At 38.7% G+C, this 17,278-nt stretch overlaps 1 protein-coding gene across 1 annotated transcript; it reads left to right on the top strand.

The window, feature by feature from the left end:
• Positions 1–328: 328 nt before the first annotated feature.
• On the top strand, positions 329–601 carry LOC103656903 (transmembrane protein 258-like). The gene has a single exon (XM_040637057.1). The coding sequence runs from the start codon at positions 329–331 to the stop codon at positions 590–592; it is 264 nt and encodes an 87-aa protein (XP_040492991.1). The 3' UTR covers positions 593–601.
• The last annotated feature ends 16,677 nt before the right edge of the window (positions 602–17,278 follow it).

Below are 17,278 nucleotides of genomic sequence, written 5' to 3'. Positions count from 1 at the left end.
ACAAAATAGGTGCTTGATACTTTAGCTTCCTTTCCTTTTATTGTCTTTTTTTAATAGATGCTATAAATTTCAAGAATATCTATTTCTACAGTGCCTAGAATTGAGCGGGAGGGGAAAGAGAAGTAAATCTATTGAAGACCCACTGTCTGTCAGGTACTGCACAGGGTGCCTTGTCACATCTCATTTTAATTCTCTGCGAGAATTCTATACATCAGTTGTTATTCTTTCCATTTTATGGCTAGAGAAGCGTAAGTTCAGAGAAACATGTCCAAGGTCACAGATCAAATAAGTGGGCAGAGGAGTGGTAGATTACCCTGTGCCTGACAAAATGGAGCTCGAGATCATGAGCAGATACACTAACCCAGTGAACCTGGCTGTCTTCCCCCATCCAACCATGGTGCTATTGGCCACTGGCATGTTCTTTACAGCCTGGTTCTTCGTTTATGAGGTTACTTCCACCAAGTGCACTCAGGATATCTACAAAGAGCTCCTAATCTCCTTGGTGGCCTTGCTCTTCGTGAGCTCTAGAGTCCTCTTCCTGCTACTCTTCCTGCTGTTCCAACCAGGCAGCTTCACTGAATTCATGCTTTAGTAAATTCACTTTTTTTTTTTTTTTTTACTATTGCTGGAAGTGTCCCACCTGCTGCTCACAATAAAGGCAGATGTGTGACCAATAAACAAACAAATAAATAAGTGGGCAGAGCTGTATTTTTAAGCCAAGTGTGTCTGACTCCAAAACTCATACCCTAATAATCATTTATACCAGTGTGGGCTATTGGCTAGTAAATTACAAAGTAGGATGCAAAACCTTGTTTACCTGACTTGATAAATCCACATTCTTGACACTGTATTGTGATGCCTCTCACCATGCCATTACATAGCAAGTGCTTAATAAATGAATTACAAATTAATTCATTAATTGTTAAATAAGTAAATAAATTCTTATATAAACTAATGAATTGCTAATGGCAAAAAAAAACTAATGAATTAGAGAACTAATGGATTAAGAATAAGCCACTCTCCTACTAAAGAATCTCATGAGTTTAGAATGATGCCAGTCAGCAGAGAATCACCAACCTCCTTTTGCTCAAACAACAGAGTTACCTACAAAATAGAAATAAGCCCCAAATGACAAATAGTCCCTTGCTACCCTTGTGGGAGTCCAGAAGTTCTGTAGCCATCACTGAAACTGGCACCCTTAATTACAACACCTGCCATGCCACTTCAGAGTCTCTGGTCTATGACTGCGGGCCTAGAAAAGCAGCAGCTGAAACCTTGTTTTGAGCTGTCATCCATAGCAGATCGCAGACTATGGTAATACCAGCTCCAGTGGAAAATTTGAACTCAAAAACCTCTCTGATCCACTGCTTCAGACTATTCAAATCACAAAATGAACCAAGTTGGGGTAGAGGAACTTCACATGAGAAACTCTAGAGAACTTCAGTTTATTCACATGCCTTTGATGTGAGTTATCACACCATAACAGATAATAAAGTGATTCTGCGATCAAAAATATCTTCTGGGGTGTGCCTGGGTGGCAGAGTGGGTTAAGCATCCAACTCTTGGTTTCAGCTCAGGTCATGATCTCAGGGTCATGAGATAGAGCCCCGTGTCAGGCTCTATGCTCAGCGCGGAATCTGCTTGATACTCTCTCTCCCTCTGCCCCTCTTGCTTGTACTTTCTCTCTCTCTCTCTCAAATAAATAAATAAATCTTAAAAAAAAATCTTGTAAAATCGTACAGGCTGTGTCCCACTCAGTGTGTGACCTTGGACATTTGCAGAATGTCTCTAAGCCTCAACTGTATAATAGGGACAATAGCGGGTGCCTTATCAGTTGATTTTAAGGATTAAGTTTTTAAAAAGTATATATGGCATTTAGCACCATGTTCAATAAGGATTTTAATTTGTAATATGTTACACTGACCACACTACTTTTAGCACATTTGGCAATTTCCCCCATAGCAACTGTTGGAAACTGGACCAACTGATTTGAAATTAATCCCGATATGAAAAAATTCTGATATATATTTTATTTGCAGCAGGATTATGGGGAACTAATATTCTCAGAGTCTCTCTTAGGTGTGTGCAGCCAATCTCAGATACTTGAGAGAGAGCTCAGAGTCTCTTTCAGATATTTATAACACATTGTCTATGAGCTGTGATTGATTTTGATCTGATCTATATATAGGAATGAATTCTGATTCTCATCATTAATGTAACAATAGTAAAAGCTACCTTTTATTAGACACTAGGTAAGTGTTTGGTATGTAATATCTAATTCTTACAACATATCTGTAGAATAAGGATTATCATTTCCCACTTACAGATGTACAATTTGGATTTAAATTAGTTTATGTAATTTGTTGCCCAACATCATAGACAGTAAGCAGCACCACTGTCATTCAAACTTAGATCTGCCTGACTCCAAGGCATGTGTTCTTTCCATTGAGCTACATAGCCATGACACTCTTAAACACATAGTCATGAACCAACATTTTCATCTCACTAATGGTAATACCTCTGCTAGGGATTGGAGGTACAAGGATGAACAACACATGGTTCTTTAAGGATTTAATAGTTTAGAAGGGGAGACAAGTGAATAAATAAGACTTAGAGTCTGAAAAGGGCCTGATGTGTACATTGGGAGGGACCGGATTAGGTAAGACACTGGACCAGGTAATGTCTTAGCTGAGTTCTGAAGAATGAGTCAGCATTAGTCAAGTGAATGGGCGGGGCTGGGGTGTGAGAGAAAGATGTCCTCGGGAGAAGGCACAGCATATAGGAAAATCTGTAGGAAGAGAGGCAGAGGCACATCTGGGCACCTGCAAGCAGTTTAATATGTCTACAGAATAGAGAGGGAGAGTGGAGAGCATGACGCTTTGGGGTGAACATAAGGAAGTTGGGCTTTATCATAGTGGATATTTATATTGATTCAGGATGAGATTTAGTTTAGGTAATAAAGGAGGGACAAGAGAGCTAGAGAGAGGTAGAAGTCATGGAGCAGGGAAGCCAGGCTACATGGAAAGGTGAATGAAGGCTGGAGGAGGCTAATAATTTGAAGGTATGGTTCATAAGAGCCTGTGCATATACCTTGCCAGATTTCTCATTGCTCCCTCTGTTTAAATCCTGGCCCACAGTGGTAATGAAACTGTGGAATTATAAATGGGACATTGTTCAAAGGCTTATTATATTTAATTCTCTATCCAGTCTTAACCAATGACTTACAATGTAAGTACAGTTTCTGAACCCTGTTTATTCAGAATCCTCTCCACTTCTTTTTCTCAAGAGTTAGTCTTTGCTAGATACTGTGGAGTTGGGCCGAGGTGAATTCCTGACAGTATGAGTGAGGTCGAAACACCTGAGTCACATAAGATCCAGAGGGCAGGTAGGCAACCAGAACACTTCTGTGTTAGTCAGGTGTCTTGACAAGAGCTGAACAAAGAATAATTTCTCCTTCAGAAGCATATGGCTTTAACTTGGGGAGAATGACTCCCCAGAATTTACTAGAATTTTACAATAAGGAGAACAGTGGCGTTTTGAATTTCTTGGTGCCACCATATCCTGTAGGGCAATAAGGTGCCACCATATCCTGTAGGGCAATAAGGAACAGCTTCACAGAAGGGTGTTCTTTTGCCAGTAAAAGCAAAATAAAATGAAATAAAGAACCTGCAATGATTAGCTTTAGAGAATGCTGTGGATCAAACTTGTGTTTTTACTCTTAGAACTTATTATTGTTATTTTGTTCCTTTTGAATTCCTGCCCTTCTAGGATATAGTCATTTGGAATAAGGTTGACTTAGTTACATCTGTTGCACTTATACAGATAGTACTGATATCATACCCAATACAATTCTAAGGACTTTTTATATTAGCTCATTTAATTCTTTTATAATCCCGTGAGGTCGGAACTATTGTTATCATCACCTCCAGTTTGCAGATGAAAAAATAGAGAGAGTAATATGTCTGTGGTAAAATAGCTATTTGGTGGAGTTGAATTTTGAACCCAGGAAGTTTGGCTCTAGAATCCATGCCTGAAACCTGGAGTTCCTAAGTCTTAATATGAAGTAAAAATACTAAGGAAGTATGTTAAAATTCAGAATCCCAGGCCATACTCTCCAAGATTCTGATGTAGTATGTCTGGGAGGGGCCTGAGTATTTGCATCTTTAACAAATGTTTCATCACTTGTGAACCACACTCAGAGAAACACTGCTCTAAATCATAACATTAGCCTGACTTTGTTACTGTTGTTGAAAGACTGCTTGTCCCTTCCTGTTTCCTACTACCTCAGTATACTCTTCAATGCAAAGAAAAAAAATGTGAAAATAATGACATTCTGATGATTATCTATCTATCTATCTATCCATCCATCCATCCATCCATCCATTCATCTATCCTTCTTTTCATCCATCTATCATTTATCTATCAATCTTACAACATCAGCTCTGTCTATATATATATCAGTTTGAATGAAACTAGTCTCAAATCAAATTTTAAGAATTCTGTATGATACCAAGTATCTCTTTATACTAATTTTTAGCCATTTGTTTCTATGCTCCACAGACCCATTTGGAAATAAATGTGGAAAAGACAATCCTTTCACTTTTGTTATGGGATTCTTGCCATCAAGAGGTGACATTCTTTTATAGTTCCAGTGTTAGAGTCAGAACTTATGTTTTATTTTGTTTTTTTTTTTTTTTAGTCATTTTATAATGGCCTTTTAGTGCTTGTAGCTATGTTTTGAGAATGTGACCCAACCTATGGCATCTTTCTATTGATTAAGGAATGTTAAGTGTTTCTTCTGAGTTTTACTATACTTGTGCTATCTCTCTGCACATTTATGATAAAAGATATGCTGTCAGAGTAGAATGAATGTTGAAGTCAATGTAAAAATGATTAGTGGAAAGGTATATTTGGAATCTCATTTTTCTATCTGAAATAAAAGGGTTATCTGTTTTTCAACCTTATCTTTATCTAAATTTAGGTATTCAGAAGGCACATGTTTTTAGGTTAAAAACTAAAATTCACATCCACTTGATAGAAAAACAGTGAAATGGGGACCTGGGTGGCACAGTTGGTTGAGTCTCCAATTCTTGGTTTTAGCTTAGGTTGTGATCTCAGGGTTGTGAGATTGAGCCCCGCATCAGGCTTCATGCTCAGCGGGGAGTCTGCTTCCCCTCTCCCTCTCTCTCTCCCCCTTGCCCCATGCTCTCTCTCTTTCTCTCTCTCTAAAATAAATAATCTATTAAAAAAAAAAAGAAGGAAAGAAAAACAGTAAAAAAAAAAAAGGGGGGTGGGTGCACCTGGATGGCTCAGTCAGTTAAGCCAGTCAGTTAAGCATCTGTCTTCGGCTCAGGTCATGATCTCTGGGTCCTGGAATCAAGGCCTGTGTCAGGCCCCATACTCAGCGGGGGTCTGGTTTTCCCTCTCCCTCTGCAGCTCCCCCAGCTTGTGCTCTCTCGCTCTCTCTTTCAAATAAATAAAACCTTAAAAAAAAGATTTAAGCAGAAAATTCTCACCAGTTACAGTTGAGCCCTCTATATAGCCAAAGGTCCCAGACTGACTAGAAGAAGTGGCGTGAGAAACAGGAGTTTTGGCTGGGAAAAAATGAGGGAAGAGGACAAAAGTAGCTAGAGACTAGAACAAAGGCATATTAACAAGGGTTGTAGAGGCTTCTAATTCTCAGTATACCAAAGGAAGCAGGAACTAGAGAGGGAAGGAAGGGGAGGAGCTTGAGTGAGTTAAGTGTGAATTCCTTTCTGTATTTTCCTTTTGCTCTTCAGTGGACTCACGATCTAATGTGGTAACCAGTCTCTCCTCAAAAGTAGCTTTTTTTCTTTTTGTCTTTCTCCATGTGACCTTACTCCAGAAAGATTTGCTTTCTGGACCTAAACACCAAAGAAGGACCAATCAGTTTCCCCTGTTTTCCAACTGAAGCTTTGTTTGGTACTTTGTAGGTGCCTGGGTAGATCTAACCTAACTCATAAACTTTCCTGTGAGGATACAATTATTTTTGATGTGCTCCTTCTCCTTAGATTGAGGGTGTAGAGTAGAAATAAATACTTTTCAAAATGAATTAATTAACTTCTGCTTTGGGCCAAGATGGAGAAAGTGGGACCAAGTTTGCCCTCCACCCTGAAACAATGAAAAAAACAGGCAAAATGTATGAAACAAAAGTTAAGACATTGGAGATCAAGCAATGAACAACAGTGGCACATGAGAGATGGGGAACAAATAAGGTAAACTTTATAATTGTCCCAAATTCCTGCCTTGAATGAGTTTCTGGATTGTTGTGCAGGAAGAGAGAATCCAGGTGGGGCCAGTGGACCCCATGAGTTGAAGAGTAAAACTGAAAGACTGGGGAGACAAAGGCAGTTAAAGTTTGTGGGGCAGAGTTCTGGAAAGAAGAACCTATAGGGGAGAGAAGCTCAGATACCTGCTGAGGGGCCTCTTCAAGTTTTAAGCAGAATGATAATGTGTATATGTGATGAGAAAACTACTCTCAGCTGCGGAGTGAATTTCCCAGAAAGATTAGAAGGAAAAGTTCCAGGAGCTCACAAAGGGCTAGGAATAGTACCTATTCCCACCAGCCAGATTGGAAAACTTATAACCATGGGGGCATTGGGTAGAGAATTTAGAAAAATATTGCCTCAGGGTGCCAGGGTAGCTCAGTCAGTTAAGTGCCCCACTCTTAGTTTCAGCTCAGGTCATGATCTCAGAATCCTGGGATAAAGCCCCACATCCGGCTTCACACTCAGCAGGGAGTCTGCTTGAGGAGTCTCTCTTTCCCTCTCCGTCTGTCCCTCCCTTCCACTTGTGCTCTCTCTATATATATAAAATAAATTTTAAAAAATATATTAAAAAAGAAAACTGTTGCCTCAGTAGTGGAAAATAATTAGCCCTAGACTAAATGCTGCTCTGGTCCAACTTAATGAATCTCAAAACTAGGACTTGAAAGTGTCAAATTTTTCCAAGTAAGGTAAACTCAAAAATATTTATTTATAGGAATGCAAAAATATGTAGTACACCCCATGGTAAAATTCAAAATGGCTGGTATCTATTAAGAAGTTACCAGTCATGCAAAGAAATGAGAAGATATGGCCCAGAATAAGGACACCAAACCAGAACTGGCATAGATGTTAGAATTAACATAAGGCGGGGCGCCTGGGTGGCACAGCGGTTAAGCATCTGCCTTCGGCTCAGGGCGTGATCCCGGCGTTCTGGGATCGAGCCCCACATCAGGCTCTTCCGCTATGAGCCTGCTTCTTCCTCTCCCACTCCCCCTGCTTGTGTTCCCTCTCTCGCTGGCTGTCTCTATCTCTGTTGAATAAATAAATAAAATAAAAAAAAATTAAAAAAAAAAAAGAATTAGCATAAGGCATTAAAACAGTTATTATAACTATACTTCATAGTCCCACAGCTAGAGGAAAGATGTTAAATAGAAACTTGGAAGATAAAAAGACCCAAATTAAATTTGCAAAGCTGAAAACTATAATGTCTCAGATGAAAAATACACCAAATGGGATTAGTAGTGGATTAGACGTTGCAAAAGGAAAGATTAGTGAATGGGAAGACATTGTAATAGAATAAAAAGAATTAGCATAAGGCATTAAAACAGTTATTATAACTATACTTCATAGTCCCACAGCTAGAGGAAAGATGTTAAATAGAAACTTGGAAGATAAAAAGACCCAAATTAAATTTGCAAAGCTGAAAACTATAATGTCTCAGATGAAAAATACACCAAATTGGATTAGTAGTGGATTAGACGTTGCAAAAGGAAAGATTAGTGAATGGGAAGACATTGTAATAGAATATATCCAAAATGGGGACGCCTGGCTGTCTCAGTCGTTAAGCATTTGCCTTCGGCTCAGGGCATGATCCTGGTATTCTGGGATCGAGCCCTGTGTCAGTCTTCTCTGCTGGGAGCCTGCTTCTTCCTCTCCCACTCCCCCCGCTTGTGTTCCCTCTCTCGCTGGCTGTCTCTCTCTCACTCTGTCAAATAAATAAATAAAATCTTTAAAAAAAAAGAATATATCCAAAATGAAAGATAAAGACAAAAAGGAATAAAAAGTAAATAAATAAAGCATCAGTGAACTATGAAACAACTTCAAGAAGCTAAAAATATCCATCATTCAACTATTAGAATGACTAAATGAAAAATACTGAGTATGCTGGATGCTACCAGTTTCTTAAGAACTGTATGGTCCAGCTATTTCCTCTTGGGTATTTACACAAGAGAAATATAGTCACATGTCCCTACTTGTTCTTGAATGTTCATAGAAGCTTTATCTGTAACAGGCCAAACAGGATATAACTCAAATGTCTATCAATAGGTAAGTGGATGGCATATTGATCCATGTGTATGTTATATCCATAAAATGAACAGTACTCATCAATAAAAAGGAAAGAAGGTAGACAAAAAATAGTATATACTGTCTGATTCCATTTATTTACAATTCCAGAAAATGCAAAGTCATCTATAGTGACAGTAAGCAGATCAGTGGTTGGCTAAGCCTCAAACAAAGATAAGGCTGGAAGTTAAGGGTAATGGTAAGGAATTAAAGAGGAAGATAGGGAACTTTTGTAGTAATGGATATATTCATTTTCTTAGTTGTATCAATGGTTTTGTGAGTGTACACATATGTCAAAATTTAACAAATTGTATACCTTAAATGTGTGTCATTTATGCATGCCAGTTATGCATATAATAAAGTTATTTTTAAAATAACTCTTTCCAAACTACGAACCATATATCTTATTTAGAAGATTATAGAATCACTTAAAAATAAGACAAAATGGAAAAAGTTTTGTTTCTCAATAGTTGGTAAGAGAGGGCTTTCCTTCAAGTCAAAGCTCATTGTCTAGCACCTAGATCTTGAAGAGCTGAGGAGGGGCTAGAGGTGTAGTCTCTAGGCTTTGCCAGCTTAAGGTGTTCACTGGGTCGCTAACCAGGAGACATCTCAGAGCCAACTTGAAAGGGATAGTCACTGAAGGTACAGAGCTGAGCAAATGTTGTGCCAGGAGAGAGAAGACAAGAATAGACTAGAAAAGAAAAGGAGACGGTTATGACCGCAAGAAAAACATTAGTCAGGATGCCACATGGTAAGGGGTAGAAGAATCTGAAGGTCAAGAAGAGGAGGGGTGGAGAAATTACTTAAATAAAACTTAAAAAAAAATATTTTCTTATATAGGTGATGGCAGCATCTAGGTTGAAACCCTTGATGGATGCAGTATTAAAAAAAGGAATACAAATTTTTGTTTATTTAAACATCAGTGGAAGTATATACTCAAAAAATGTGTTTTCTGGCCTACTACAGGGTCCCATCAAGGTATTTCTGTTGGTCTGGGATATGAAATAAAAGAGTTTTCAATCCATATATGCCAGCTTACACTTGACAAAGGAGTGCAACTAGATGTGACAGAGATTTTATTAGTGACACTTTATATTTGCAAAGCATTTTAGAATTTATAAAATTATTTCACATATATTTTATCTTGCTCATTTACAGATGAAATTTTTATTGAAGTGATTAATTATTACACTGATAAAGATTAAAGTTATTAATTTATGCTAAATAATTTGTGTAGTCAATTTCATAGTAGGCAGAACAAGAAGAAAGATTCACTCTCGGTCATTAGCTAGGTTTAGAAATCATCAAAACAGAACTTTTTGTAAGGAACTTTAGAAATAATTAAACTTGAACCATCTAATATATATCCAGTAGCCACACATTTAAGTTTAAATTGACTAAAATTAAATAAATTTAAAAATTCAGTTCTTCAATCATGGTATCAATAGTGCTCAATACGGTTAATGGCTACCATATTGGATAGCAGAAATATAAAACATTTCATTTTTTGAGGGAAGTTCTATTGGACAGTGCTGATCTATACAAATTCTCTCCCTTTTTCAGTGACTGAAAACATATTTATTAAATTGAGTTTAATTTTAGGGTTGAGGAATTTGAGGCCCAGAGAGTTTAAGTGATTTACATAAATCACAAAAGAAGAGCCTGAAAATGAACCCGAATCTCCTGACTTTCATGCAAGTGATTATTTCAGCACCTCACACCACTGAACTTTAACTGTTATGTGTGCTCTTGAATAGGAGGAGCTTGGATACTCCAAACTGGCAAGTAATCAAAGAATCATGTAGTTTTTTACGTGTATTCTACACTTCTATTTGAAGTTAGGCAGAGCTAAAGTCCAGAAACTTCACTTCAAACAAAATAATGATGTCACACTATACAAACATGATCCGGAAGAACTTGGGTGCTTTCCAATTCCCCTATTCTGTCCCTTTATACAAGTCCCCATTCAACTCACTCTACTCCATGCTGGGACCAGACACTTTGTTTTTAGGTTACAGAAAGATAGGCAGATCTGCCTCCTCTTAAAATGTCCCTGGATCGCCAGGTGGTAAAGGGCTTGAATTTTCAAAGGTTACTCAGCAGGACTTTGAAAATTAAAGAGAGCCCAGATGAGATGTGGTATATATTGAAGAGTTACTGATGAAATTCAAGGGTTCTTTAAAAAAATGACCCAGTATGCAAGGTCATTTTGGAAGGTCAGTGCTTTATAGCCCTTTTACCGGCCTCGGAAAAATGATCACTTCCACATTTGAATTTTGGTAAAAGTTGTTTTTCCTGGACCACTGTTAAATTTCATCCAGCTTTTGGCAAGAACTGCCTTCCTGGACCCTGTGCAATGCCAATAATTTAACCATCCAAAGCAGCCATGGGAGGATCCTTGGTAAACCTTTGGACCTGTTTTTATTACAGACTTATGATCCTTATTTTTCTGAAAATGAGTAGAGAAAGGAGTAGATAATATATATTGAAGAGTTACTGCTGAAATTCAAGGGTTCTTTAAAAAAAATGACCCAGTATGCAAGGTCATTTTGGAAGGTCAGTGCTTTATAGCCCTTTTACTGGCCTCAGGGAAAAATGATCACTTCCACATTTGAATTTTGGTAAAAGTTGTTTTTCCTGGACCACTGTTAAATTTCATCCAGCTTTTGGCAAGAACTGCCTTCCTGGACCCTGCTGGAGTGCTGGCTGACACGTTACATCTTCCACAGCGCAACAACTGTTCTATCGAATTCTGGGAGAGCAGCCTATTTTTGTTACCAGACGCTAGAGGATGCATGACATGTCATTAACCTTCAAAACTGGCCCTGCACAAGAGTATTGTCAACAGATGGTGACTCCAATTCTTTCTTTCCTCTCCTTGCCTTCCTCCCCCATCCCCAGGATATCTTCTGGCTCAGAATGCTCCTTGGTTTCAAAGGGAAATTTGCGTGTATGAAACAGACATTGTGGAATGTGGAACAAAGACTAGAGCAAGGTTTCTTATATTTATAATCGAGGCTTAAGGAAAATAAATGGGTAGAAGAAACCATCAATAGTGTTCATATGCAAAGACAGGCCAAAAGTGATGAAATAAACGTCTATGCGAGAGGCAGACTGTTGCACATCAGGGAAGGAAGACTGGGGCTCTGGATGGAAGAGCTGAAAGCCAGCATGGACTTAGGATTTGGGTCTAGCTATTTAATTTGAATGTGCTCATTTTGCCTTTTTCATGTTTATCGGTGGAGGTCAATAGTAATTGGAACATTAATTATCAACCATCCCCCAAAATGTATCTTTGAAAACAGGAAGTTGATTAATTCAGCAAATGTGTATAGGGTGGTTTACGGTACACCAAGCACCGTGCTGAGCTCTAGCAGTACAATAAGAAATTAACCAGAGTGCCTTTCTGTAAGAGGCAGACTAGTAAACAGATGACTATAATATAGCTCTGATAACTTCCACGTTACAGAGGAAGGGAGAGGTCTATAAACTATGCTACAGGGATGCCATAGGATGCAGTTCCAGAGGGTATGGAAAACCACACAGTAAATGTGTCACATCTTTCCAAAGCATCAATTTCATTGAAATTTAAACTCTTTGTCCTAAAATGGGAAGTACAATAAAAAATTATTAAAAATTATTTCCAATTCCCCTATTCTGTCCCTTTATGCAAGTCCCCATTCAACTCACTCTACTCCATGCTGGGACCAGACAGTTTGTTTTTAGTTTACAGAAAGATAGGCAGATCTGCCTCCTCTTAAAATGTCCCTGGATCGCCAGGTGGTAAAGGGCTTGAATTTTTTAAATAATTTTTTAAATAAATAATAATTTTTTAAATAAACAATTTTTTAAATAATTTTTTAAATAAATTTCTTTCGTTTATCCTAGGTACTGGTTCATTTTCCATTCTCCTTTCCAGGAAAAAAATTGAGATCATTGGCCTAAGACATGATTATCAGCTTTTAGTGCAGGTGTCACTAAAGCCCTTACAGGCCCTTTGCCTTCAGGGTTAGAGGTATCACCATCATACTATTTACATTCACATGGCACTGTATAGCTTACCAAGTGTATTCAGTGGATTTTGTACCTCGCAGTAAACCAGTGTACCATCCCCGCATAACTGATTAGGAAATGGAAGCTCTTTGAAATTAATTTGTTTCAGTGAAAGTCACAGGGCCGGTAAATGACATCAGACTGAACCTTGCATTTTCTGACACCAAATCCATTATTCTTTCAACTAAATCATTCTGCCTCTCTTTCCAGTAATTGAAAATTAGAAGACCAAGGTCAAGGATTTCTAGCCTTTTTGTGACTCATATCCATTTCTTGCTATCTCTTTGGGAATGGAGAGTAAAAGTGAAGAGGAGCAGACATTGGGTGATATTGACCAGAAGGTCCTGAGAGGCTGGATGAGTCAGAATGCTCCACTAAGTATCTGGGAAACCTTAGGAAAACTGGCATGGTAATGAGTGATGGGGGAGCTCGGTTAAGTAGGGAGTACAATGGTGACAATTTAAGAACCTATCATGAAAGATTTCAAGATCTGTTGCTAGATTTTAGTTCATGGTTAGACCTTGACATGCATTAAAGTCCTTGTTCTCTCATGGGTACCTCATGACCATGGACTTGATAATTCAACTTTTTCATCCATCAAAATTAAAGCACAATACTATATAAGCTATCTAACATAGCTAAAATTTTGGGAGGATATGATGTCAGAAGAGTGTTTAAGATCTCCATCTTATATTAGGTAATCTGGAAGCTCTGTGGACCGTGTTGATGCTTATTGAGAAACAAATGGGCTAAATCACATATCAATTAGCAATGCTAAATTCCTGAATTCCATATATACATATTTCACATGTACCTGCATCATCAGATTAAATAGGACATTTACTTATAATAATTGCAGATTTGAATAAAATCACACAATCTGTTTCAAGATTTAAAAATTAAATGGCTGAGACTAAGAAATGACAAACTAAAGGAAGCCACAGTATGCCTGCCAATTATTGTTGGCAGGAAACGGGATGACTCATCCCGAACATGTGCTTTCATTGCTCAGGACAATGGAGCATGATGAAAATGTTCAACTTATTGAATATTGCGGACATTTTTGTCATTCAGTTTGTAGGAGACTATTGAAATGCAACCATAGACTAACAAGAATGCCAAAGTGACCCATGCTTCCATGTGAGAAAACTGATAATAAACACTGGGAAAAAGATATAAATGGTTTCAAAAGAGACTGCATGTGGTGGATCCCGGGAAAGTCCAGGTGGAGAAATTCCAGAAGTTAGGAAGGAAACGTAGTATTGCCAGTGGGAAGCATGACCCATTGCCAAGAGGTAGGGAAAATAGGATTCATTCCTGGGGAGAAGGAAACAAGTGTGTTTTGGTTGCAGGAGAATGGGAACATTTCTGGAGTTCGTCCTGATATGACCTTGATAGGGTATCATGTCCTGTCTGGTATCTCATCCTATAAAAATACAAAAATAGATGGGGCAACTGGGTGGCTCAGTCAGTTAAGCATCTGCCTTTAGCTCAGGTTATGATCCCTTCGGGAGTCTGCTTGTCCCTCTTCTTCAGCCCCTCCCCCTGCTCATGCTTTCTCTCTCTCAAATTAAATAAATAAAATCTTTAAAAATAGACAAATAGAGACGAGGCTAGTCAGTCAGTTTAACCTCCATGAACCGGCCCAGGATCACTGAGACTCCTAAAAGGACTGGAAGCTTGTGTGGGGTCAGGGGGGCATATTGGATATATCTGTATCTTGCACTCAATATTTCTGTGACTCTAAAACGGCTCCAAACAATAAAGTCTATTTTTTGGGGGAAAAAAAAAAAAGGACTGAGTTGTTGGCAAAGTCTCAGTGATCAAGACATTCCTAATTTAGCCAGAGGACATTAACTGAAGCTCAGTTTTATCCCTAACTGGCTCTGTTACTTGGGGTAAGCTTGCCTTTCTGGGCCTGTGTTTCTGTATCTGATGAGAAGGTTCCCCTAGATTATCCTCAAGGTCTTTTCCAGCTGGAAAATGCTGTGATTCATGTGAGGAGAAATATCTGTACATTTAACAGTCTCAGAGGGAAGCCCAGTTTTGCCAACAGATAAATACCTTGAGTCATTTTGCCATTTCCCCAGGGAAATATACACTCTGTTATTATAGGTTTGTAGTAACAGGTGTGTTGTTGGGGGTGGGGCACGAACAGAGGAAATGATTATTGTGAGTGGGGAATGGGATATAGATGGAGAGGATTAGTAATGAAAGTTGTGGTCCGGATCATTTTTCACTGTAACCTTAGCCATACTGTCCAGAGGGAGATCCTAGATTTGCATTTTCTCATTCTGTTTGCAGCCCTAGAAAACGTTTGTTCTGTTGGGGCCCTCTTTATAAAAAGAATGCTCCATTGGTCCAGAATTATAAAAGGAAAACACAAGAGGTGGGTAACTGGAGTCCTGTGGTTTGTTCTACTGCAGTGTAGATGTTGGGCTTCCTCCCCCAGGCTGCAAGCACGCAGGCGCAAGGTGCCCTTTAAGGCACGCTTGCCGTTCCCTGAATACAGCCCTAATAACACCACAGTGAATATTGCAAGAAAACGATGTGACATAAAGTAACCAAAGCAAAAGGAGCCTTTTGTAAACAAATCCTTGCAGCAATCTTGGACGGTCTCTAAATATTCTCCCAATTCATTCACTCCAACATTAGACCATCTGTTTGTGAGCCAGCAGAGTTTTTCATTTGGAATCATGACACTCTGCAGGCAGTTACACGGAAGAAAATCTTTTATCTCAGCTTTCAAAAAGCTCCATTAGGCAGATCCTTTTTCTTCGTTTTGGAACAGACCCCTGCTTTTTTGGAGGAGGTGTATGTTCTTGACAAGTGCTCTTCCCAAATGCACTGCATTGTAATTCAAACCCCAGTAACTTGACCAGCTTTTGACATTATCAGATTGGAGAGAGAAGCACTTCTGCCTGAGGCTCTGGCTACAGAGGTGAATGTCTGCGGCACTCCTCTCAGCGGGTCCTCACCTCCCAATGGCTCACGTCAATTTTTATGTTAGAGCTGCATGTAGAGACCTATCGCATAGCACAAGAAACAGATGTTGGTTTCTTGACTCAATTCTCCAAGCTCTCAGAATATATGAAAACTGGTATTTATGTGGCATTTATCTCACATTTCTTGGGATGGTCTTGATTTCAGATTATTTTTCTTGGTCTTTGATATTGAAAATGTGCTTTTTTTACATCAGTGGCTCTCCAGCTTCAGTGTACATTGGAATCATTTGAGAATGCTTATTAAAAATGAAGACTCACATGCCCTTCTCCAATTCTGATTCAAAAGATCTGAGGTGGAACCAGATATTTCCATTGATGTTTAAATCTCTTTATTGAGTTGTCACATAACCCACAGTAAGTGCTCCACTTTAAGTTCACAGTTCAACCAATTTTTTAAGACTTTTATGTTTTTAGAGCAGTTTTAGGTTTATAGCAAAATTGAGAGGGAGGTACAGAGATTTCCCATATATTTTCTGCCCCCTCACATGCATAGCCTCCCCCTTATCAACATCACTCACCAGAATAGTACATGTTTTGCTAAAGATGAACCCACATCGACACATCATCATCACCCAAAGTCCACAGTTTATCTCAGTGTTGGACATTCTATGATTTGGACAAATATGTAAAGACATATACCCATCATTATAAAATGCAGAGTATTTTTGCTGCCTTAAAAATCTTTTGTGCTATGCCTAGTCACTCCCCATCCCCTGCTGTCCCCACCCTCCCACTGGCAATCACCTAACTTTTTATGGTCCATAGTTCTACTTCTCCCAGAAAGTCATATAGTTGAAATCTTACAGTTATGTAGCCTTCTCAGATTGGCTTCTTTTACTTAGCAGTATGCATTTAAGATTCCTCCAGGTCTTTTCATGGCTTGATAGCTCATTTCTTTTTAGCATTGAATAATATTCTGTTGTCCGGATGTAGCACCATTTATTTCTCCATTCACCTACTGAAGGACACCTGGTTGCTTCCAAATTTGCTTTTGTAATTATGAATAAAGCTGCTATAAACACCCACATGCAGGTTTTTGCATGGATATAAGTTTTCAACTCCTTTGGGTAAATGCCAATAAGTGTGATTGCTGTATCAAATGGTAAAAGTATGTTGGAAGAATGGCCACTGTTTTCCAAAGTGATGATAGCATTCTGGATGCCCACCAGCAATAAATGAGAGTTCCTGTTGTTCCACAGACTAGCCAGAATTTCATGTTGTCAGGGTTCTAGATTTTGGCCATTCTAATAGGTGGGTACTGGTATCTCATTATTGTTTTAATTTGCGTTCCCCTGATGATGAATGAGGTGGAACATCTTTTCACATGCTTTTTGCCATCTTCTTTGATGAGCTCTTTTTTAAGGTCTTTGACCCATTTTTAATTGGATTTTTGTTTCCTTATTCTTGGGTTTTAAGAGTACATTGTATATTTTGGAGAGCAGTCTTTTAAAGCCAGAAGTGTTTTTGGGAATATGTTTTCCTAGTCTGTGGCTTCTTTTCAAATTCTGTTGATATTGTCTTTCATAGAAGTTGTTAATTTTTTTATTTTGTTTATTTGTCAGAGAGAGAGAACATAACCAGGGGGAACGGCAGGCAGAGCAAGCAGAGGGAGAAGCAGGCACCCTGCTGNGCCTGATGTGGGACTTGATCCCAGGAGCCTGGGATCATGACCTGAGCTGGAGGCAGACATTTAACTGACTGAATCACCCGGGGGTCCCTAGAAGTTGTTAATTTTAATGAAGTCCAATGTATCAATTATTTCTTGCATGGATCTTTCTTTGGTGTTATATCTAACAGGCATCTCCATACCCAGGTGGCTCCCACTTTTGAGTCTCATTGTATTCCTGTCTGTCTCTTCAGTCTTGAGGG

Source organism: Ursus maritimus, unplaced genomic scaffold (genome assembly GCF_017311325.1).
Source record: "Ursus maritimus isolate PB19 unplaced genomic scaffold, ASM1731132v1 scaffold_21, whole genome shotgun sequence".
Classification (NCBI taxonomy): Eukaryota; Metazoa; Chordata; class Mammalia; order Carnivora; family Ursidae; genus Ursus; species Ursus maritimus.
The sequence above is the reverse complement of the archived record's forward strand: the minus strand, read 5'-3'. Positions and strand labels throughout refer to the sequence as shown.

Excerpts from the sequence above, each read along its gene's own strand:
- LOC103656903 (XM_040637057.1), top strand. The coding sequence starts at position 329 with ATGGAGCTCGAGATCATGAGCAGATACACTAACCCAGTGAACCTGGCT.